A 24,175-nucleotide genomic window follows, 5' to 3' on the forward strand; every position below is an offset into this window, starting at 1 on the left:
GGCGGCTGAGGAGAAGCAGAAAGCAGTGGAGAGGCAGGCTGAGCTTATTGGGGCGGCTGAGGAGAAGCAGAAAGCAGAGGAGAGGCAGGCTGAGCTTATTGGGGCGGTTGAAGAGAAGCAGAAAGCAGAGGAGAGGCAGGCTGAGCTTATGGGGGCGGCTGAGGAGAAGCAGAAAGCAGCGGAGAGGCAGGCTGAGCTTATTGGGGCGGTTGAGGAGAAGCAGAAAGCAGAGGAGAGGCAGGCTGAGCTTATTGGGGCGGCTGAGGAGAAGCAGAAAGCAGAGGAGAGGCAGGCTGAGCTTATTGGGGCGGCTGAGGAGAAGCAGAAAGCAGAGGAGAGGCAGGCTGAGCTTATTGGGGCGGCTGAGGAGAAGCAGAAAGCAGCGGAGAGGCAGGCTGAGCTTATTGGGGCGGCTGAGGAGAAGCAGAAAGCAGAGGAGAGGCAGGCTGAGCTTATTGGGGCAGTTGAAGAGAAGCAGAAAGCAGAGGAGAGGCAGGCTGAGCTTATTGGGGCGGCTGAGGAGAAGCAGAAAGCAGAGGAGAGGCAGGCTGAGCTTATTGGGGCGGCTGAGGAGAAGCAGAAAGCAGAGGAGAGGCAGGCTGAGCTTATTGGGGCGGCTGAGGAGAAGCAGAAAGCAGAGGAGAGGCAGGCTGAGCTTATTGGGGCGGTTGAAGAGAAGCAGAAAGCAGAGGAGAGGCAGGCTGAGCTTATTGGGGCGGCTGAGGAGAAGCAGAAAGCAGCGGAGAGGCAGGCTGAGTTTATTGGGGCGGCTGAGGAGAAGCAGAAAGCAGCGGAGAGGCAGGCTGAGCTTATTGGGGCGGTTGAGGAGAAGCAGAAAGCAGAGGAGAGGCAGGCTGAGCTTATTGGGGCGGCTGAGGAGAAGCAGAAAGCAGTGGAGAGGCAGGCTGAGCTTATTGGGGCGGCTGAGGAGAAGCAGAAAGCAGAGGAGAGGCAGGCTGAGCTTATTGGGGCGGCTGAGAAGAAGCAGAAAGCAGCGGAGAGGCAGGCTGAGCTTATTGGGGCGGTTGAGGAGAAGCAGAAAGCAGGGGAGAGGCAGGCTGAGCTTATTGGGGAGGTTGAGGAGAAGCAGAAAGCAGCGGAGAGGCAGGCTGAGCTTATTGGGGCGGTTGAGGAGAAGCAAGCTGAGCTTATTGGGGAGGTTGAGGAGAAGCAGAAAGCAGCAGAGATAGGCTGAAGGGCTCATCTCAAGAGCTGGAGATGGAAATCACTGAGCTAAAGCAGTGACGCTCTAAGATAGAGCATCTCTCACACACCAGGGACTACTTTCACCCCCCCCCAGAGCTTCCCATCCCTGAGCAATACTAACCACCAAGGGCTGAGTGTTGAGTATATTGGGACGGTGAAGAACGCTGTGAGGAGAGCTGGCTCTCATTTTGAAGAGACACTGAACAAGGAAGTGAAGAGGTTATGTGATGCTGAGCTGAAGATGATATAGCAGTGGTCAGTAGATGTAACTCTGCACCTTGATACTGCCCACCCACATCTTCTCCTCTCTGAAGATACGAAACAAGCAAGACATGCGGGTAGAAGACAAAACCTACCTGGCAACCAAGAAATGTTTTTCTACATTTCCAGCGTCCTGGGAAAGGAGGGCTTCTCCTCGGGGAGATTCTACTACGAGGTGCAGGTGAAGGGAAATACTCTCTGGGGTGAAGGAGTGGCCAGAGTGTCCATCAACAGAAAGGTTATTGCAGAAAAGCCTGAGAATGGACTCTGGACTGTCCAGCTGGGAAAAGGGAATGTCTACCAGGCCGGCACCACAGACTCTACCCCCCTCTCCCTGAGTAAGAAGCCCCAGACGATAGGGTCTATGTGGACTATGAAGAGGGTGAGGTCTCCTTGTACGATGCTCACACCAGTTCTCGTTTCAACTTGTTTACTGGTTGTTCCTTCACTGACAAACTTTACCCATACTTCAACCTTGGGTTTTGTGGCATTGATAAAAGGTCAGCACCATTGATCATCTCTCTGGGAGACAATCTGATTGAGATTTCACTCATGTGTCGTTGACATCCTAAAGAACAGGACTTCCATACATTGAATATAAATCAATCACTAGAGAGGTATATATTTTGTTGTTGTTGAGGGGTTACAGGTATAATATTTAAATTCAAATCAATTCATTTTCTCAATTCATTATTTCACACCCCCAACCTCTCATCTCATCCCATTTCCCCAACCACACCCAGCAAACATGTATCCATCCAACCCCGGTTGTACATACTGCCAAATCCTCTAAAACAACATTGGGAGGAAGCTTATGATAGAGAAATTAACATTCAATTCTCTGGCAACAGCTCAGGTGGACATTCTTGCAGTTAGCATGCCAATTGCATGCTCCCTCAAAACATGAGACATCTGTGGCATTGTGTTGTGTGACAAAACTGCAGAGCGTCTGCTAAATGACTTAAATGTAAATGTAAATGTAGAGTGGCCTTTTATTGTCCCCAGCACAAGGTGAACCTGTGTAATGATCATACTGTTTAATTAACTTAATATGCCACCCCTGTCAGGTGGATGGATCGTCTTGGCCATGTAGAAATGCTCACGAACAGGGAGGTAAAATTTAGTGCACAAAATCTGAGAGAAATAAAAAAAATGATGCGTATGGAACATTTCTGGGATCTTTTCTTTCAGCCAATGAAATATGGGACCAACAATTCACATGTTGCGTTTAATATGTTTGTTCAGTGTAGATATATAGATTGTATCTTGCTCAGAAATCTGGAATCACATTTGATAGAGTCTATTACGATTGTATGATGACAAAGTGAACATGTAGCTCCTTACTAATCCTGCCCCAATATATGCATCTGTATCTGAAAAATGCTGTGTGAAAATATTCCATTTAATCATCTTTGCATGAATAAAATGATCTGCAATGGGCACACTGCTTTTCGACATCTTTGTTATTTGGTCAAATCCTCAGTAAATCTTCTGTGGCTACAACAAAAACAGCATTATGAACTCCTACATAATATGAACAGAAAGTGTGAAGGTATTGGATAAATGGCAACCATAAAGTTACATGGGTTAATTCATCCATGTACTTTACCTTTGAGAGAAGCTGCAGTGCAGCCTAGCAGTAAGAGACAGGGACAAGCCATGGTAAATTGCACTCTAAAGTGAGACTATAGAACTTCATGCTTAGGCATAGCAAAATTCCCTCACAGATCGCTCTACAAGATTGAGTACAAAATATAATGACTTTGACACGGCTGCACCTTCTGAATACACACACAGAGGTGAGTAGAAGTTTGTGAAAACAGCTAGCTGGAGCTTGTCTGAGCAGTCAGTTGTGAATGCCCTCACCCGCTAGTAAATATTTCTGTTTGTTAAGATTCTGACTCGCTACAGGCAGATATGTCCATATCTAGAGTTTTATTGGCTCTTGTTCACCAGCACACACAAACACATAGAAGTGGTCTTTGTGATACATATGAAGGAATGGACTTGTGGTTTTAATGGATGCACGCAAATCTTCCTAGTAAACACAATGAAAACTTGGTCGGCAGCCAAACTTGCGTCTTCTTCTATGTCTATGACATAATGGTGGTCCGCAAACCATCGTTAAAGGTGCATGCTGCCCCCTATTGTGCTGGAGTGTGTGGGCAATCCCGGTTTACAACATGTCTCAATCCTACCTCACTCAGTACTTCTGAGACAATAAAAAAGAGCCCTACTAACTTCTAATAAACCATCCCCCAAATCCCTTCCACCCCCCCAACCTCAATGACACTACACTTCAATCTTTCCCTCTCTTTAACATACATACAACAATATAACAGCACATGCTGCATCTTTTCATCGACAATACAGTCCAGACACAAACCATTCACATGCTTGCCAACCAGATGTAATAACGAGTGGGACCTCCCGAGTGGTGCAGATGTTTAAGGCAGTGCATCACAATGCTTGAGGCGTCACTACAGCTCTGGGTTTGATCCCAGGCTGTGTTACAGCCGGCCGTGACCAGGAGACCCATGAGGCTAAGCACAATTGGCTCAGCATCGTCCGGGTTAGGGGAGGGTTTGGCCGGCCAGGATTTCTGATAGGTGAGAATTGTCTGTTAATTGAATGATTAGAATAGTCCGCCCTGAAACATATAATTGTATGGAATTGATTAGAATGTATAAAAACATAATCAATTCATGTGTAGTCCTAGTCAGAATTTGGGTAAAACAATATGTCTTTATGGTATTATAAACATAGACTGTCTGAGCTTGGTGCCGACCTGACTAGAGATTTGGGAGAGAACGGGGAGTACGTCTCAAGGAAAAGGTCACTATCTCTGTCGGCTGGGTAGTGAGACAGACAGTGTGTGCGTATGTTTGTGTGTATGTGTGTGCGTGTGTGTGTATGTTTGTGTGAATGTGTGGGCGTGAGAAGTCACTATAAAATGAATTGATTTGTATTCTTGACTTCAGAACGTTCCCGTGAATAAACATTTAACTGTGGGAGACTGGGCCTCTGTCTGTTTTCATTTCTATCAGTATCTTACAAATCCTGACATAGCAGACTGAGTAATCACAATTAAATTGGGTTATGAACCCGAAGAACAACATTCTCTTCTCAATTTCCTTGTCCCATCACGCTCTAGTGACTCCTTGTGGCAGGGCGGGCTCATGCAAGCTGACTCTGGTCGCCAGCTGGACGGTGTTTCCTCTGACACATTGGCGTGTCTAGAAGCAGTGCGGCTTGGCAGGGTCGTGTTTCGGGGGACGCAGGGCTCTCGACCTTCGCCTCTTATGAGTCCGTAGGGGAGTTGCAGCGATGGGACAAGACTGTAACTACTAATTGGATATCAGGAAATTGGGGAGAAAAAAGGGGTAAAGGTACAAACAAACAAAAAAATGTCCCAAGCACTATCGAGCAAACAGCCCCCTCTTCCTCCTTAATCTAACCTCGGAATCCTGGTCCACCGATCTTTCTTTGGAGGGCATATAAATGCCGGTCCTTGGGAACTTGCGTCGTCATCTGCCGACAGCGATGGCCACTCTGACCTGGAGTGGGAGGGGTCACAGTCCAAATGTGCATTTGGCCACTCTGATTAGTGGAAACCAGGAGGTTGTGATAGACAGCTGAGAAGGGGAGAAATCACCCGAATGAGTCTGTGGGGAAAGTCACGTGCAAAGGCCTGGGCTTTTTTACAGGTTATTTCATTTGTGCTGCATTGCGTCTGTTGTATGTTATGTTTAGGGCCTTGTGTCTTGCACAATCATGTGACATGCCTGGATTTTAACCTATGTTCAAAGATCTTTCATCAAACTGTCCCCATTTCTTTTTATATCAGATGGTCAAGCACCATCCTCAGAGAATTGCTTAAATATTTGTTGTAATTCTCATTTATGGATCTCTTTTAAATACAGGATAAAATCTTGCTATGTCACGTGATTGCTCAGAACACAGGGCCTTAGTTATGTTGCGGTTTAATCAAGCTTCACCACCTGTCAAAGCCCAGTTCTAAATATCGTGAAGGGGATAAATACAGTTCAATTGAGTTTTTGTATTACATTACACTTCACTGTGTTATGCTGATTGACACATTGAACAAGTGGGAATGTCCTCACAGTGCCCTTTCTTGTTTTTATCTCTTAATAAATATTTGTTCCTAAACACCATATTTCTGAATAAAATCTAAAACCATAATGATATGTAAGTAGCACTGTTTACATGTACTGCGAAAGCTAGTTGGGCATAACTGCGTAGTGTGGTTGTCTACAACCGTACACTAGAGAAAAAATGACAGTAAAAAATCCTGGTGTCAAGAGCCAAGAGATTTCATAAAGTCCCATTTGGTTTTCTGTTGGATGTCGTCCCAGACCCAGACATGGCTTCCACCAGCAGCCTGCTGTCTCAGGAACAGTTCCTGTGCTCCATCTGTCTATACGTGTTCACTAGCCCAACCCCATGTGGACACAACAAGGACTGCATACATGGGTCCTGGCATACCACCAGCCCGTGTCAGTGTACCATGTGTAAGCAGAAATTCAGCAGAAGACCTGATCTCAATACTTCCATATCTGAAATGGCCAATCGGGTCAGTTGAAACGAGTGCGACTGTTACTTTTTACCCAGGACCAACCGCTGGACCAAGACCAATCCCAAGCTGCCCAATGTGGAGATGTACCCTGTGACGTCTGCACTGGGAGGAAATGCAAGGCCTTGAAGTCCTGCCTGGAGTGTCGGGCCTCTTACTGTGAGATTCACTTGGAACCTCACCACGTACTGACCACCTTCAAGAAACACAACCTGATCAAGCCTGTGATAAACATGGAGGACAGAGTGTGTAAGAGGTAGCAGAAGCTTATTGAGCTGTTCTGTAGAAGTAACCAGGCATACATGTGACAGGTATGCACTGAGAAAAGACACAAGAAACACAACACTGTCCCATTGGAGAAAAAAAGGAGGCTTCATCTAGCGAACATGGAAGATGTCATGCAGCAGATGATTCAAGGTCGACTGCAGAAAGTGAAGGACATCAAAGACACAGTACAATCAGGCAGAATAAATTCAGAGAGAGATATTAGGGAGAGCTTGGAGGTCTTTACTGCTCTGGTGCGCTCAATTCAGAGAAGCCAGGCTGAGCTCATTGAGGTGATTGGGGAGGAGCAGAAAGGAGCAGAGGCAGGCTGAAGGAGAGACACTGAGCTGGATCAGCTCTCACACACTGAGGACCACCTTCACCTCATCCATAGCTTCCCATCCCTGTGCACCCCTCCTCTCACCAAGAACTGGTCTGAGATCAGTGGTCAAAGTGTTGTGTACGTAAGAACAGTAAGGAGAGCTGTGAGTAGAGCTCGGTCCCAGTTTGAGAAGTCACTGAAGATGAAGTGAAAAGATTGTGTGACACAGAACTTACAAGAATTAAGCAGTGTGCCGTGGATGTGACTCTTGACCCTGATACAGCTCCCCCAAAGTCATCCTCTCTGACAACGATAAACAAGTGGCCCGCGGCAAAACAGCACTGAACCTCCCTGACAACCCTGAGAGGTTTTACCCTGGTATCAGTGTCCTGAGGAAGGAGGGCTTTTCCTCAGGGAGGTTCTACTACGAGGTGCAGGTGAAGGGGAAGACCGAGTGGGACATAGGAGTAGGGAGAGAGTCTGTCAACAAGAAAGGAGGGAATAGCCTAAACCCTGTGCGTGGCTACTGGACAGTCGGCCTGAGGAACAGGACTAAGTACTGGGCTCTGCAGACCCCTCTGTCCCCCTGTCACTGGTCGAGAAGCACCAGAGGGTGGGCGTGTATGTAGACTGGGAAGGGGGGCATGATGTGGAGTCCAGGTCTCATATCTACTCATTCACAGTTACATATTCGCAGAGAGACTCTGTCCATACTTCAACCCCTGAAAGAGTAACGGTGGGGTCAGCGCCATTGGTGATCTCTCCCGTCAGTGACCTCATCTCCTCACCTTAAACTTCCACCTCTACTTAGAAGAGGACACTGAGGCCTTTTCTCATTTGCATTTGCGCAACTCCTGCATTCTCTGTACTCTCTCTCCTCTGTCCTCTCTCTCCTCTGTACTCTCTCTCCTTTGTCCTCTCTCCTCTGTCCTCTCTCTCCTCTGTACTCTCTCTCCTCTGTACTCTCTCTCCTCTGTCCTCTCTCTCCTCTGTACTCTCTCTCCTCTGTCCTCTCTCTCCTCTGTCCTCTCTCTCCTCTGTCCTCTCTCTCCTCTGTCCTCTCTCTCCTCTGTCCTCTCTCTCCTCTGTCCTCTCTCTCCTCTGTCCTCTCTTTCCTCTGTCCTCTCTCTCCTCTGTCCTCTCTCTCCTCTGTCCTCTCTCTCCTCTGTCCTCTCTCTCCTCTGTACTCTCTCTCCTCTGTCCTCTCTCTCCTCTGTCCTCTCTCTCCTCTGTCCTCTCTTTCCTCTGTCCTCTCTCTCCTCTGTCCTCTCTCTCCTCTGTCCTCTCTCTCCTCTGTCCTCTCTCTCCTCTGTACTCTCTCTCCTTTGTCCTCTCTCCTCTGTCCTCTCTCTCCTCTGTACTCTCTCTCCTCTGTACTCTCTCTCCTCTGTCCTCTCTCTCCTCTGTACTCTCTCTCCTCTGTCCTCTCTCTCCTCTGTCCTCTCTCTCCTCTGTCCTCTCTTTCCTCTGTCCTCTCTCTCCTCTGTCCTCTCTCTCCTCTGTCCTCTCTCTCCTCTGTACTCTCTTTCCTCTGTACTCTCTCTCCTCTGTACTCGCTCTCCTCTGTCCTCTCTCTCCTCTGTACTCTCTCTCCTCTGTCCTCTCTCTCCTCTGTCCTCTCTCTCCTCTGTCCTCTCTTTCCTCTGTCCTCTCTCTCCTCTGTCCTCTCTCTCCTCTGTCCTCTCTCTCCCTCTGTACTCTCTCTCCTCTGTACTCTCTCTCCTCTGTACTCTCTCCTCTGTCCTCTCTCTCCTCTGTCCTCTCTCCTCTGTCCTCTGTATTCTCTCTCCTCTGTCCTCTCTCTCCTCTGTCCTCTCTCCTCTGTCCTCTCTCTCCTCTGTCCTCTCTCTCCTCTGTCCTCTCTCTCCTCTGTCCTCTCTCTCCTCTGTCCTCTCTCTCCTCTGTCCTCTCTCTCCTCTGTACTCTCTCTCCTCTGTACTCTCTCTCCTCTGTCCTCTCTCTCCTCTGTCCTCTCTCTCCTCTGTCCTCTCTCTCCTCTGTCCTCTCTCTCCTCTGTCCTCTCTCCTCTGTCCTCTCTCTCCTTTGTATTCTCTCTCCTCTGTCCTCTCTCTCTTCTGTCTCTTTTTGAAAAATGTCAAAGGTAATGAAGGAGAGGCGGCGAGGAGAGGGAAAGTGGACAAAAATGAGCTTGCATGAAATCGCTCATCATCAGGCAAATTATTTTATTCCAAGCCTATGGAATAAAAGTGGCTCATCTTATTCATGCTGATACATTTTTTAAAAATCCATAGGCCTAATGGACACATGCTCAAAGCTCACACTTTTGATAGACTTAAAGGGGCAATCTGTAGTTGATACATCCATTTTTGGACATTAATAAATATAATTTAAAAGATAACATTTAATTGTAGTATTATATGTAGTAGAAAGTGATGGGTTAGAAGAAGCCAACATAACCAACCCATTAAGTAAAATGTAACATCCATATATGTCCAGCTATGTAAACTTTAACATTGATTTATCCTGCAATAATGTTGTTCAATTGGTAACATACATTTTATTCTTCTTCTAATGCCTCTTAAGGGGAAAGTAATCTAAAAGTAACTGAATGGGTAAGATTGAAGTTTGGGTAATCCAAAAGTGATGTAACTGATTACAATTTTGGACAGGTAACTGTAACGGATTACATTTAGAAAGTAACCTACCCAACCTTGCCAACCACTTTGTTTCCAGGTCACGGAGGAGAGAGGAGGGAGGGTGGAGGATGGACTTTTGTCCAAATGAGAAAAGGCCTGAGTGTTGTGTCAGTTTTATTTGTTATAGAAGCTTTTGCAGTATGATATATTTTCTCGACCTTATGTAATGTGTAGTTGATTTAAAAAATATATATTGAAAGTAGTCTGTTTTCTGTGCATTCGGCTTGCAAAGTTCTATGCAATAAATGTTTTAGGTGATGAGAATAAACACTATACAGGTTGAAGGTTTTGGGGAAAACTCCAATCATTCCAGAAAGCTAATAATAGCAGCCAAAACACATATAATACTTTTAACACATTAAATACATACACAAACACACACACATACCAAAAGTGTTGGTAATTACTCATGTTTCTTATTTGCGACAAACTCCTAATTGAAATGTGATTGATATCTACTGTAGATGGAAGGGGAGCTGCAGAGGCGGTCTCTCTCCCCAGTGCTCTGTGCAGTTGTCTGGACCATGCTCTCCTGTGGCATTTTGCTGGCTTTCTGCTTCCTGCTCTTCACCCTGCGCTTCAAGAACAACAGGTACATGCACACACACATACACAAACCCACGTTTAAAAGCATATGCACTTGCTCAAATCGATAGACAGGCGTGAACAGTTTTACTTTTATTTTGTTGATATGTGTGTGTATTTCTCTCTGTCTCAGGATAGTGAAGATGTCCAGTCCTAACCTTAATGTGCTGACTCTGTGTGGAAGTATCCTCACCTACAGCAGTGGCTTCCTATTTGCTTTTGAGGAATGCACCCACCTACAAGGGGGAGGAGCCAGAGCAATACTCCAGGTAAGACACACCCACTACCCTGCTACACTCTTCCCCTCCGCCCCTCTCCACTTTCAAAACGACACATTCTGTGTAGCGGGTAGAACGTCACATTGACGCAACACTGATGGCAAAGCAACACAACGCTTATAGTGGAGCTGAAGTATCACACAGACATACACGTTGTTCTGATGATGCCATATTGGGTGATATTATGGGGTGTTACTGCGTTGTATCCTAGGCCAGGATCTGGACATTGTGTATTGGCAGCACTCTGGTATTTGTGCCCATCCTGGGGAAAACATGGCGGCTCTACAGAGTATTCACCCAACGTGTTCCTGACAAGAGAGTGGTAAGCCGTCTGCTCCTCTCACTCTGTCTCTCTGGTCGAAGTGTGTGTTGTGGTGTTATAACTCGTCACTCCTCCTTTGTGTACGTGTAGAGGGGGAGGGTGGAGGGTAAAATGCTTGTAATTCTTAGGGCTGAAATACCGTTAACGGGATCGATATGACAACAGCCAGTGAAAGTGCAGGGCGCCAAATTCAAAACAACAGAAATCTCATAATTAAAATTCCTCAAACATACATTTGTCTTATACCGTTTTAAAGGTAATCTTGTTGTTAATCCAGCCACAGTGTCCGATTTCAAATAGGCCTTACAGTATAAGCACCACAATCGATTATGTTAGGTGACCACCAATTCACAGAAAAACAGCCATTTTTCTAGCCAAAGAGAGTCACAAAAAGCACAAATAGAGATAAAATGAATCACTAACCTTTGATGATCTTCATCAGATGACACTCATAGGACTTCATGTTAAACAATACATGTATGTTTTGTTTGATAAAGTTCATATTTATATATAAAAAATCTCAGTATAGATTGGCGCGTTACGTTCACTAGTTCCAAAAATATCCGGTGATATTGCAAAGAGCCACATCATTTTACAGAAATACTCATTATAAATGTCGATAAATACAATTTTTTGACATGGAAATATAGACATACCTCTCCTTAATGCAACCGCTGTGTCAGATTTTTTTTTTTACTTGATGGAAAAAGCAAACCATGCAATAATCTGAGAAGGCACTCAGAAAATAAATACAATTATCCGCCATGTTGGAGTCAACAGAAATCAGAAATCACATTAGATATTTTCCCTTACTTTTGACGATCTTCATCAAAATGCACTCCCAGTTCCTAGTTCCACAATAAATGCTTGATTTGTCCATTATTTATGTCCAAGTAGCTACTTTTGTTAGCGGGTTTAGTACACAAATCCAAACGCTCGTGCAGGTCCATCCGAATGTCGAATGAAAACTTCAAAAAGTTATATTACAGGTCAAAGAAACTTGTCAAACTAAGTATAGAATCAATCTTTAGGATGTTATCATAAATCTTCAATAAAGTTCCAACCGGAGAATTCTTATGTCTATAGAAAAGCCATGGAAGGCAGGTTGCTATCATGTGAAATGCGTGTGACCAGGACCTGGCTCTCTGCCAGACCACTGACTCAAAGAGCTCCCACCTGGCTCCACAACGCAGTAGAAGCCTCATTCAAGTTTCTAAAGACGGTTGCCATCTAGTGGAAGCCCTAGGAAGTGCAACTTCATCCATACCCCACTGTGTATTCAATAGGAGCTGGGTTGAAAATCGACCAACCTCAGATATCCCACTTCCTGTTTGGATTTCTTCTCAGGTTTTTGCCTGCAATATGAGTTCTGTTATACTCACAGACATCACTCAAACAGTTTTAGAAACTTCAGAATGTGTTCTATCCAATACTACTAATAATATGCATATATTAGCAACCGGGACTGAGGAGCAGGCATGTTGACTCTGGGCACCTCTGGGCACCTTTCATCCAAGATAGCTAACAATACTGCCCCTGCAGCCATAAGAAGTTAAATGATCTGTGTGTCACAGAGTGTATGTGTTGCATGGTGTATTACTGAACTCTGTGTTTCAGATCATCAGGGACATCCAGTTGATGGGCTTGGTATCTCTGTTGATTCTGCTGGACCTGCTGGTTCTGACCGCCTGGAGTCTAACCGACCCGGTCAAATGTGCTCGGTCCATTGGGGCTGTAGTCAAGGTGGTGGAGAGGGACATGTACTACTCTCTGTCTCAGCTGGACTCCTGCTCCTCTCTCTACTCAGACCTGTGGCATATCCTCCTCGCCGTGATGAAGGTAAAGCATATAACTGGGAGAAATACTCAGATACACATAAGAGAGCAAATAGTTGCTGTTTCCCCTGAGTTTGTGTTGGTTTGTCATGGTAAACATGTCATGAACGTTATGTGGTTGTGTTGCGGTCTCTCCAGGGTGGCCTGCTCCTGTATGGGACCTACCTGGCTGGTCTCACCAGCAACGTCAGCCTCCCTCCGGTCAACCAGTCCCCCACCATCATGACCGCGGTCAGCCTGGTCACCCTGTCCACGGCAGTAGGGGTCCCGGTGTCACGGTTCCTGCAGGCCTGGCCCAACGTGGTCTATAGTATGGTGGCTGGGGCCATCTTCATCTGTACCCTCGCCACCAACTGTATGCTGTTTGTACCTCAGGTGAGAGAGACTGTTAGCGCACATCACTAGGGGTATGCCGAGTACTCTGACAAAACAAGTAATGTAATGGATATGGAGAATATTCCGAATATCTAATGATCCGTGATCGGAAAAAAAGTTATTTTCAGCTGCCAGCACGCATTTCTCTTTCACTAAAATAGTGTGAAGCTCTGTGTGCTCTAAACAACTATTGTCTATTTTTTCTGTCTGTAAAGTACCGGTTGAGCCTGCGACAACAATTGGATTAGAACAAGCCGTATAACAAGCCCATGCTTTCTTGCTATTATTATTTATTCTGGACCAGACATGTTTACAGAGTGACGCATTATTAGAAAATAAAATGACAAGTGTAGATTGTTTATTTTGATTGTACAAATGTTGTGGCATAAGTGTCAGGGGAGAAGTTTTGCTCCTCTGTAAAGTTAAACAGTAAATGGGGCAAGTGAATTAGCCTATCTTAGAATAAATGCAGGCAGTAGTAGCCAGCCATGTATTAGGCATGTTTTTTTTGCCTATTTTGTTGTTAATTCAATAGGACTAAGTAAGAAAATCGTGCATTTTCATCTGTCGGGGTCGTATAACAATGTGTGTGAATGAGTGAAGGAACATAACAATGTACTCTGAGTGATAGCAGAGTAATGAAGGAACTTAACAATTCACTCTGAGTGTTAGGACAGTAATGAAGGAACATAACAATGCACTCTGAGTTATAGGACAGTAATGAAGGAACATAACAATGCACTCTGAGTGATAGGACAGTAATGAAGGAACATAACAATGTATTCTGAGTGTTAGGACAGTAATGAAGGAACATAACAATGCACTCTGAGTGTTAGGACAGTAATGAAGGAACATAACAATGCACTCTGAGTGATAGGACAGTAATGAAGGAACATAACAATGCACTCTGAGTGATAGGACAGTAATGAAGGAACATAACAATGTACTCTGAGTGATAGCAGAGTAATGAAGGAACTTAACAATTCACTCTGAGTGTTAGGACAGTAATGAAGGAACATAACAATGCACTCTGAGTGATAGGACAGTAATGAAGGAACATAACAATGTACTCTGAGTGATAGGACAGTAATGAAGGAACATAACAATGTACTCTGAGTGATAGCAGAGTAATGAAGGAACTTAACAATTCACTCTGAGTGTTAGGACAGTAATGAAGGAACATAACAATGCACTCTGAGTGATAGGACAGTAATGAAGGAACATAACAATGTACTCTGAGTGATAGCAGAGTAATGAAGGAACATAACAATGCACTCTGAGTGATAGGACAGTAATGAAGGAACATAACAATGCACTCTGAGTGATAGGACAGTAATGAAGGAACATAACAATGCACTCTGAGTGATAGGACAGTAATGAAGGAACATAACAATGCACTCTGAGTGATAGCAGAGTAATGAAGGAACATAACAATGCACTCTGAGTGATAGCAGAGTAATGAAGGAACATAACAATGCACTCTGAGTGATAGGACAGTAATGAAGGAACATAACAATGTACTCTGAGTTATAGGACAGTAATGAAGGAACATAACAATGCACTCTGAGTGATAGGACAGTAATGAAGGAACATAACAATGCACTCTGAGTGATAGGACAGTAATGAAGGAACATAACAATGTACTCTGAGTTATAGGACAGTAATGAAGGAACATAACAATGCACTCTGAGTGATAGGACAGTAATGAAGGAACATAACAATGCACTCTGAGTGATAGCAGAGTAATGAAGGAACATAACAATGTACTCTGAGTTATAGGACAGTAATGACGGAACATAACAATGCACTCTGAGTGATATCAGAGTAATGAAGGAACATAACAATGCACTCTGAGTGATATCAGAGTAATGAAGGAACATAACAATTCACTCTGAGTGTTAGGACAGTAATGAAGAAACATAACAATGCACTCTGAGTGATAGCAGAGTAATGAAGGAACATAACAATGCACTCTGAGTGATAGGACAGTAATGAAGGAACATAACAATGCACTCTGAGTGATAGGACAGTAATGAAGGAACATAACAATGTACTCTGAGTGATATCAGAGTAATGAAGGAACATAACAATGCACTCTGAGTGATAGGACAGTAATGAAGGAACATAACAATGTACTCTGAGTGATATCAGAGTAATGAAGGAACATAACAATGCACTCTGAGTGATATCAGAGTAATGAAGGAACATAACAATGTACTCTGAGTGATATCAGAGTAATGAAGGAACATACCAATGCACTCTGAGTGATAGCAGAGTAATGAAGAAAGATAACAATGCACTCTGAGTGATAGCAGAGTAATGAAGGAACATAACAATGCACTCTGAGTGATAGCAGAGTAATGAAGGAACATAACAATGCACTCTGAGTGATAGCAGAGTAATGAAGGAACATAACAATGTACTCTGAGTGATAGGACAGTAATGAAGGAACATAACAATGCACTCTGAGTGATAGCAGAGTAATGAAGGAACATAACAATGCACTCTGAGTGATATCAGAGTAATGAAGGAACATAACAATGCACTCTGGGTTTTACAATCATGAGTAAATCAAATTACGAGTATCAAGTGTGATAAAAACAGTTAATATTACAAATACGAGTATGACGAGATTGACGTGCCCCTACACATCACAGACAGACAGACAGAAACTCCCAGGCCCAATTTGAGATTTGAGTGGCTACGTGAGTGTTTCCCATACCTTGCCATTGTGTGTGTGTGTGTGTGTGTAACACTGGAGTGTGACTCATACAAACACACATTGGATCTCCATGAGTCAACATGGTGCAGCCTGCCCCAACACATTAATGACTCCCCATAAGTAGCTGGTGGTCAGCTGATGCAATGATACAGGAATGCATCCTGGACAGAAAGGAAGTGCCACACCCCTGGAGATTCCAAGGGTGTGGCACACTTGTCTGACAGTTATCCGACTATCCATCATAATCCCCCTCTTTCTCTACCTTGGCCTCCCTTTCTTCCCTCCCTTTTTCTCCCCTCTTTCCAGTTGACCCAGTGGCGTCGGTTTGAGGAGGAGCACAACAACCCTAGTCAAATGGCGAAGTACTTCAGCAGCCCCAGTAAGAGTGTCCAGTCTGTCTACAGCCAGGATGAGATCTACTACCTCCTGGGGGAGAACAACTCTATGAAGAGGCTCCTCAATGAGGTAGTCAGTGTGTAGGCGATGTAGTATTTTATCCCTCACTTGCCCTCTAATGGTTATAGAAGGTGGTGAATCTCCCCCTTACTGAATTAAATGGTCCCTACATGGTCCTGTATTCAACATAATCTCTGTGACTCCTCAACACTAGAATACATACCTACCTAAACTCATTTGCTTTGTATTCTGAGTACTCTTCTATTCATAACTAACTTCCCATATAACCTTTAACCCTACACGCATCTTTAACCTTTCACCCAACTCTTTAGGTCCCAGATTGTTGTTGATAATGTTTTTTGTATTGAAGGGGATTTTAAAGCTTGTTGTTGTCATTTTGCAGAAAAATGCTGTGATTGACAGTCTGCAGGAGCAGGTGAACAATGCCAAAGACAAGCTACTGTGGCTCATGTCCAGTAGCCACCCCCACGAGGACCAGGAAATTGACTCTTCCACCACCAACCTCCACTCCTCATTCACCCAGGCCATAGTTGTGCAGTCGGACTGCCTTCCAACTCCCCTGACACACAGGGACATAGCAGAACCTCCCCTCTCTTCTCCTCCCTTTTCTGCACCTCTTCTGTCTGCTCCTGCCACTACTTCTGCTGTCTATACACCTTCTTCTGATTCTCCCTCTACTCCTCCACCTGCCCTCTATCCTCCCCCCGGGGATGGTGTGAATGTTAAACAGTGGAGTGTAGAATTTGGTCAAGACATCCAGGGTGCAGGGATGGAGACTGAGACAGGGTGGTGTAAGGTTGAGGGGACTGGGTCCCAGCAGCAGTGTGGAGGGGTGAGGTCTAACCTCCCAGTGTCCCCTAAGCTCTCTGTCTTCTCCAGGACAGGAGTCAGGACACCAGGGAAGAGGGCAGGGACACAAACCACACCCTCCTGTCAGTCAAACTATGTCACTACTTCTTCCCATCTCTTTCCGGTGGGAAAGTCAGAACCCTCAGGTTGCCATGGCCATCCCGTGTTGCCAAGGGTTACAAGCGTCAGGCCGGCAGGGTTTGTGAGCAGTGAGCATCTGCAGGAGATCCTCCAGGAACTGAGTGTGGTCCCTGTCATGGAAACGGCCCTCCGCTCACCCAATCACAGCAGGGGGATCAGGAGACCCACTCTGCCCTCCTCGACCGACCCCTCAGTCCGCTCTCCTCTCTCCCTCAATGCCCCTCGCACCCATCATCCCCCCCTCTTCTTCCACTACCCCAGTATCTCCCCCTACGTGATGAGGAAACGCAGACCTCCATTCCATCAACCCAGAGGGGGGCCTCCGCCCTGTTACTACCCAGGGTCAGAGACTCCTCGCTGGGGAAGGAGGAGGGATGCTGGATCCTTACAACTAGATAAGCACACCTCAAAAACACAACCCCAGCTCGAGCCTGTTGGCACAGAGACCAGTCCCCTCTGCCCTGAAGACAGTGATTCAGAGGAATGGGAAGAGGCAGGGCATAGAGTAACAAATAGGTGTGGGAGGCATGGCTCGAGGTGGGAGCACCGGCTACCACCCCCTCGAAAATGCTCCATCACCCCCTTCTCAGGACACACCCACTCAGGCCCTTCAAACGGGGAGGGGGGCGGTGAGGGAGGGCTAGACCGAGACCGTGGCAGGGACTCTTATGGTTACTGGGACTCAGACTCCAGCAGCTCGGCTGACTACTGCTACTACCACCGACCCTACTGCAATGCCTGCCTGCCACACGGCTCCCACCCCTCCAGCGACAGCTCCTCCTCATACTCCTCGGACAGTGAGTACGGTGGCGTCGCTGGCCTCTGCCGCTCCACACACCCTGTGGTCAACTTCAAGGAAGACCTCAATCCCACCTTCGTATGAGCCTGTCTGGAGCCTCATTTGAATGGGTGCTGCGGAAGAATCATTCAAGTCAAATTGTGTTTTCATTTACTTTCAATGGCCAGTTCACGGCAGAACAATTGAGTTTACGCACTGTTGTAACACTATTGAGAAGTAGTAAATTGAGTGTGAACTGATGTAAATGCTGTCCTTGTAGGCCTACCCATCCAACATGGCTATTTAGAAGGCAAAACATCTGACTTTGCATTCATGGTAATGTTCTTCCTTATCTACATGAGGAGTATCCTTGTAACACATCACCTCACAACAATCACCTTAGAAACTCTTTCATTTGGTTGCAAGTGTTTTAGAAATGGGACCAAGTTGGGGTGTGTTGTTCAATGGATTGAGATTGCTGTATGATGTCTGGGATCTGCTTTTAATTGATTGACTTTTTCTTTCATGAATTGCTCTAACTGCCAATGTCTCTAGGTTATGTTATAGAAAATGTATATTTGTAGCTAAATATGATACAGTATTTACAGTTGATCATATAGATTGTTACATGTTACAAAAACAACTTTTATTTATCTGTTACCACATACAGTGAACTCCAAAAGTATTGGGACAGAGACACATGTTTAGTTCTTTTGGATATGTACTCCAGCACTTTTAAATTGAAATTATATAATGACTAGGATGTTAAAGTGCATAATGTCCATTTTAATTTCAGGGGATTTTCATCCATATCGAGTAAACCATTTAGAAATGACAGCAATTTTTGTACATAGTCCCCATATTTTAGGGGACCAAAGGTATAGAGACATTCCAGGTGAAGCTGGTTGAGAGAATGCCAAGGGTTTGCAACCCTGTCATCAAGGCAGAGGGTGGCTGCTTTGAAGAATCTCAAATATAAAATATATTTTGATTTGTTTAACACTCTTTTTGGTTACTACATGATTCCATATGTGTTATTTCATAGTTTTGATGTCTTCACTATTATTCTACAATGTAGAAAATAGTAAAAATAAAGAAATACCCTTGAATTAGTAGGTGTGTCCAAACTGTTGACTGGTACTGTATGTATTAAAGTAGTCCAATGACTACAGCAAGCTTGTGACTCTACAAACTTTAGCTTTTTGTTTTTCTTGTGTTTCAGATTATTTTGTGCCCAATAGAAATGAATGGTAAATAATGTATTGTGTCATTTTGGAGTCACTTGTAAATATGAGTAGAATGCTTCTAAACACTTCTACATTAATGTGGATGCTACCATGATTGTGGATAGTCCTGAATAAATCATGAATAATGATGAGTGAGAAAGTTACAGACACACACATATCATACCCCCAAGACATTCTAACCTCTCACCATTACAATGACATGGTAGGGTAGCATTTTTTGTGGGGTATGATATTCATGCAACTGTAACGTTCTCATTCATCATTCTTCACGACATATTCAGGACTGTCTGTAATCATGGTAGTATCCACATTAATGTGGAAGTGTTTAGAAACCTATTCTATTCTTATTTACAATAAAAGTGACTCCAACATGACACAATATATTATTTACCATTTATTTATATTGGGAACAAAATAATCTGAAACACAACCAAAATCACAACCTTGATGTAATCATTGCATGCTAGGAATGTGGGACCAACACTAAACTTTTCATTACTTTAATACACATAAGTGAATTTGTCCCAGTACATTTGGTGTCCTAAAATGGGGGGGACTATGTACAAAAAGTGCTGTAATTTCCCAACGGTTCACCCAATATGGATGAAAATACACTCATTGTATCATTTCAAATCCAAAGTGCTGGAGTACAGAGCCAAAACAACAACAAAAAATGTCACGGCCCCAACACCTTTGGAGCTCATTGTACACAGATGTACACAGATGGCCTGTGTCACATTCATTGGGGAGTAGGGGACCATAGTAATGGCTGGAACAGAATTCATGGAATGGTATTCAACACATTAAACATATGGTTTCCATGTGTTTGATAGCATTCCATTAACTCCATTCCAGACATTATTATGAGTCATTCTCCCCTCAGAAGCCTCCTGTCAATACATATGGTAAATAATATGTAGGCCCAATGTAACCATTTTGACCGAGTTGTAATGACATTTACGCTTTTGTTTACCTTTTCAAACATCAAAATCCCTCAATGAAGTACTGTATGTTGGTATTTTTATTGATTTGCCTGTTTGTGTGCATGCGTGCAAGTGCACAATGTACTCAATGTATTGCATTTGAATTGGAAGCTCTGCCTCCAATAACAATCAATTGTAATTCTCTGTGAGCTGATTGATTATCTATTATAGCCTATTGGCCTGTCCGCTTCACCCAGTATGCCTGAGGTTTGCTTCTCTTTCCCACAACCGGCTGCCAATGCTTCTCATAAGAGGATGCAACTTCATTCATGTTCAGAATGAATGAGTTTATGTAAATTGGTTATTTTGCTGGCGTTAAGGATACAGAATCTGCACAGTATTTAAAGCTGATATGATGCTACTGTGTCTGCTGTGCCTTGTAGACTTTGATAAATTCTCTAAACTCAAAGTCTACTACTAAACACGGAAAATGACGCCATAAAACTGTTCCCTGTTGGATTAATGGTAACTGATTTAGTTAATTAGACCATTAAGAATACATAAATAACATACTTCATGTTTCATAATTCCCTCATGGCACCAAACTGAGATAGACAAAAGAAGGTCAAGACATTGAGAAGCACTTCCCTTTTAATCAGTCAACTTCGGTACAAGACTGTTTTACGTTGCGCAAACTAAACTGCCCCATAGTGGTAGAGCGTGCTTACGCCCTGGACGTTGTGTGCTGAAGGTTATATTTCTTCTCATAAGTTGTCTACTCACAAATAATTTGTTATTCTTCAATTTGCTGGTGCAATGAGTAAGATGACTAAGAAAACGACTGAGACGACAATGGCTAAACCGGGTTCGGGTTCAAGATCATCCCCTCAGTCATACGGTTATAAAATTTCTCTGAAAGATACCTACCATCTGTATTTAGTTTGTCTCGGAGCACGTTAAGGCAGCCCTCGCTCAAACCATGTACTGCGTACAAACTCCCTGGAAAGACGTGTAGCATGTTTGAGGAATCTTGGAATTGCGATGGCGATTTTCCTTTCTTGGATGCCGGTACCTCGGTTGGGACCGGGATGCAGGAAGCAGAGATGGATTGGGTGGTCAAATATCTTGTTTGTCTGGGCATGGGGTATGCGGTGGCTGCCTGCGCCCAACCTGGCTCCTGTGTGCTCTGTTACCTGTTACGGGAGAACAGCCTACCTGGTGCATGTGAATGCCTCAGTCAAGCACTGCTTGTCTCTCTTCCCAGACTTGTTGATAAAGGGCCCAGTCCCACTTCGGTGATCCGGTCCTATGTGGATTTTCAAGACCGGACTAGCTAAACGAGCGCTGCATAGTGTGCTAGCCAGGTTGGCTAACTCACTGAGGCGAGCTAGCTATTACTAGCTATTCCTGCCTCCCCACTGTAGAGTTGCTGGGGTCGCTCTCTTGTTTAGTATACGTAGTGTTAAGTCTCTTGGTTATTCTAAATGGACTGTCCTGCGGTCAAAGAGGCTGCTAGCCTAGCTTATGCAAAAAAAGCTTCCTGGCTAATGTTGGCTAGCATTATTAACTTCCGGCGAATAAAACTTACTAGCGTTCCCTCAGCGTTATGGCAACCCCATTCGTATTGTCAGTTCCTGGATTTGGAGGGAGAAGGTTACAGGTTTTGCGTGCATCTCCAATGAAGAAGGAGCCCCCCAGAGCAAGGGGACTTTAAACGGGTCTGAGTGACCAGTGCGCCCCTCCCCAAAAGCATTACTGTGACAACAGTGCCCCCATGTTTGGCAAACTTGGTATTACGTCAGCCATTGCCAGAGCCCCCTGTTACCGTAAAGGGGCCGGGCTTCATGCAGGCTATAAAGTCTCACGTAAGTACAACATATGTTGGAAGCTTATCTATGTTTAATCCTGCTCCCTCTGCGACCCCGCTTTCCACAGTGTTCAAGGGGTATATCAATCTCCCCAGGGTGAGAGTGACAAGTTGGGTCACTGTCCACAAAAGGGCACCCCTCCCCCAAAGATGGCTCATTACTGGGATTCATTACTGATTCCTGCCTGTAGCTCACTAGTCCCAATGAGATTTCTAGTGATACAGGTTATATGCTTTGTAGGTGATTAGTTGTTGGTAACGGAGTCGAGGAAACAGGCATGGTTGGACACGACCACGCTACTATCCCACACTCAGTCTCTGTGGTTCATTTGAGCCCCCAAATGAGCAGTCTGTTTTTCATAGCTGTCCCATTCCCAGCTAGGTTTATAATATATATGCCATTTAGCAGACGCTTTTATCCAAAGCGACTTACAGTAATGTGTGCATACATTCTACGTATGGGTGGTCCCGGGGATCGAACCCACTACCCTGGCGTTACAAGCGCCATGCTCTACCAACTGAGCTACAGAAGGACCCCCAAGGCACTTTGTCACCAGTACCTATGACTGGTCGATAGGGTATCCTCCATGATAAAGTTTTTATTTTTAATGTGTGCAGTCCAATGCTGGGTGCTAGCCAGTTACCGGAACGCATCTTACCGCCTAAACCGAGTGTAGTTGTGACAACCGTACCCCCAAGTTCATAGCTGAACCACTTACATCTCTGTTTAATCTAAACCTGGAATGTAATGAAATTCCAAAGATCTGGAAATCAGCATTTGTCCTACCACTTTTAAAAGGGGGATATTTAAATAATTAAATAATTATAGGCCAATCTCAAAGCTGTCACCCCTGGTGAAAATACTTGAAACCCTTGTAAGTGAACAACTAAAATAGTTTTTATTTACTAACTCTATTTTATCAATGCACCTATCGGGCTTCAGGAAGAGGCATAGCACAGTTACAGCAGCCATGAAGGTTTTAAATTATATCACTGAAGCCCTTGACAAAAAAACAGCACGGTGTCTCACTTTTTATTGATATCTCTAAGGCTTTTGAAACAGTTGATCATGCTACACTAAGGCAGAGATTGTCGAGTGTAGGTCTTTCGGAGCATGCAGTTGCATGGTTTGCTAACTGTCTGATAGAACTCAGTGCACTCAATTTTATGGGCTTATGTCTGTTAAATTGTCTTGTCTTGAATGGTGTGCCCCAAGGCTCTGTACTTGGTCCTCTCTTATTCACTATATATATATATATATATATATCAATAATTTAGACAAAAATGTCCAAAATGCACAACTACATTTTTATGCTGATAATACTGTTATTTACTGTTGTGCCTAGTCTCTTACAAAAGCTTTCCAGAACATGCAAACTGCTTTTTATACTGTTCAACATACCTTGTGTCAATTGAAGCTTATCCTCAATACTGACAAAACTAAACTAATGGTGTTTTCTAATGCAAGAAATAGACCACTGAACCTTTCACCTATTACTACTTGTCAGGGCAAGGAGATTGAGGTGTAACCTCATATAAATATCTTGGAATTTTAATTGATGACTGCCTCTCTTTTAAATTGCATATTCAACAACTTACAAAAAAATTGAAGCTGAAATTGGGATTTTATTTTAGGAACAAGGCCTGTTTTTCTTTTGAAGCCAGGAGGCCAGTGTCAGCTACATTTACATTTACATTACATTTAAGTCATTTAGCAGACGCTCTTATCCAGAGCGACTTACAAATTGGTGCATTCACCTTAAGACATCCAGTGGAACAGTCACTTTACAATAGTGCATCTAAATCTTAAAGGGGGGGGGGTGAGAGGGATTACTTATCCTATCCTAGGTATTCTTTAAAGAGGTGGGGTTTCAGGTGTCTCCGGAAGGTGGTGATTGACTCCGCTGTCCTGGCGTCGTGAGGGAGTTTGTTCCACCATTGGGGGGCCAGAACATTTCTGCCTTTACTAGACTATGGGGATATTTTATATATGAATGCTTCCGCTCAGTGTTTGAGATCAATTGACACCCTTTACCATGGCACTTTGAGATTATTTAAAAATGCAAAACCTTTACGCACCACCGCACTTTGTATACCAGGGTTGGCTGGCCTTCTCTAGTCACTCGTAGGCTCAGTCACTGGAATACTTTTATATACAAAGCCTTTACACACCACTGCACTTTGTATACCAGGGTTGGCTGGCCTTCTCTAGTCACTCGTAGGCTCAGTCACTGGAATACTTTTATATACAAAGCCTTTACACACCACTGCACTTTGTATACCAGGGTTGGCTGGCCTTCTCTAGTCACTCGTAGGCTCAGTCACTGGAATACTTTTATATACAAAGCCTTTACACACCACTGCACTTTGTATACCAGGGTTGGCTGGCCTTCTCTAGTCACTCGTAGTCTCAGTCACTGGAATACTTTTATATACAAAGCCTTTACACACCACTGCACTTTGTATACCAGGGTTGGCTGGCCTTCTCTAGTCACTCGTAGGCTCAGTCACTGGAATACTTTTATATACAAA

General features: G+C 44.3%; 1 protein-coding gene across 1 annotated transcript in view; it reads left to right on the forward strand.

Annotated features, from left to right (window-relative positions):
- LOC124042984 (probable G-protein coupled receptor 156) overlaps window positions 1-18,529 on the forward strand; it is a 57,553-nt gene extending 39,024 nt beyond the window's left edge. The window contains exons 3-9 of the mRNA XM_046361149.1: window positions 9,769-9,896; window positions 10,023-10,158; window positions 10,379-10,489; window positions 12,107-12,328; window positions 12,463-12,699; window positions 15,728-15,886; window positions 16,221-18,529. Coding sequence (XP_046217105.1) covers window positions 9,769-9,896; window positions 10,023-10,158; window positions 10,379-10,489; window positions 12,107-12,328; window positions 12,463-12,699; window positions 15,728-15,886; window positions 16,221-17,711 — 2,484 coding nt within the window. The 3' untranslated portion in view covers window positions 17,712-18,529. The remainder of the gene's footprint in view (window positions 1-9,768; window positions 9,897-10,022; window positions 10,159-10,378; window positions 10,490-12,106; window positions 12,329-12,462; window positions 12,700-15,727; window positions 15,887-16,220) is intronic.
- Window positions 18,530-24,175: the final 5,646 nt, after the last annotated feature.

The sequence above is a fragment of the Oncorhynchus gorbuscha genome, linkage group LG09 (assembly GCF_021184085.1).
Source record: "Oncorhynchus gorbuscha isolate QuinsamMale2020 ecotype Even-year linkage group LG09, OgorEven_v1.0, whole genome shotgun sequence".
NCBI classification, from domain to species: Eukaryota; Metazoa; Chordata; class Actinopteri; order Salmoniformes; family Salmonidae; genus Oncorhynchus; species Oncorhynchus gorbuscha.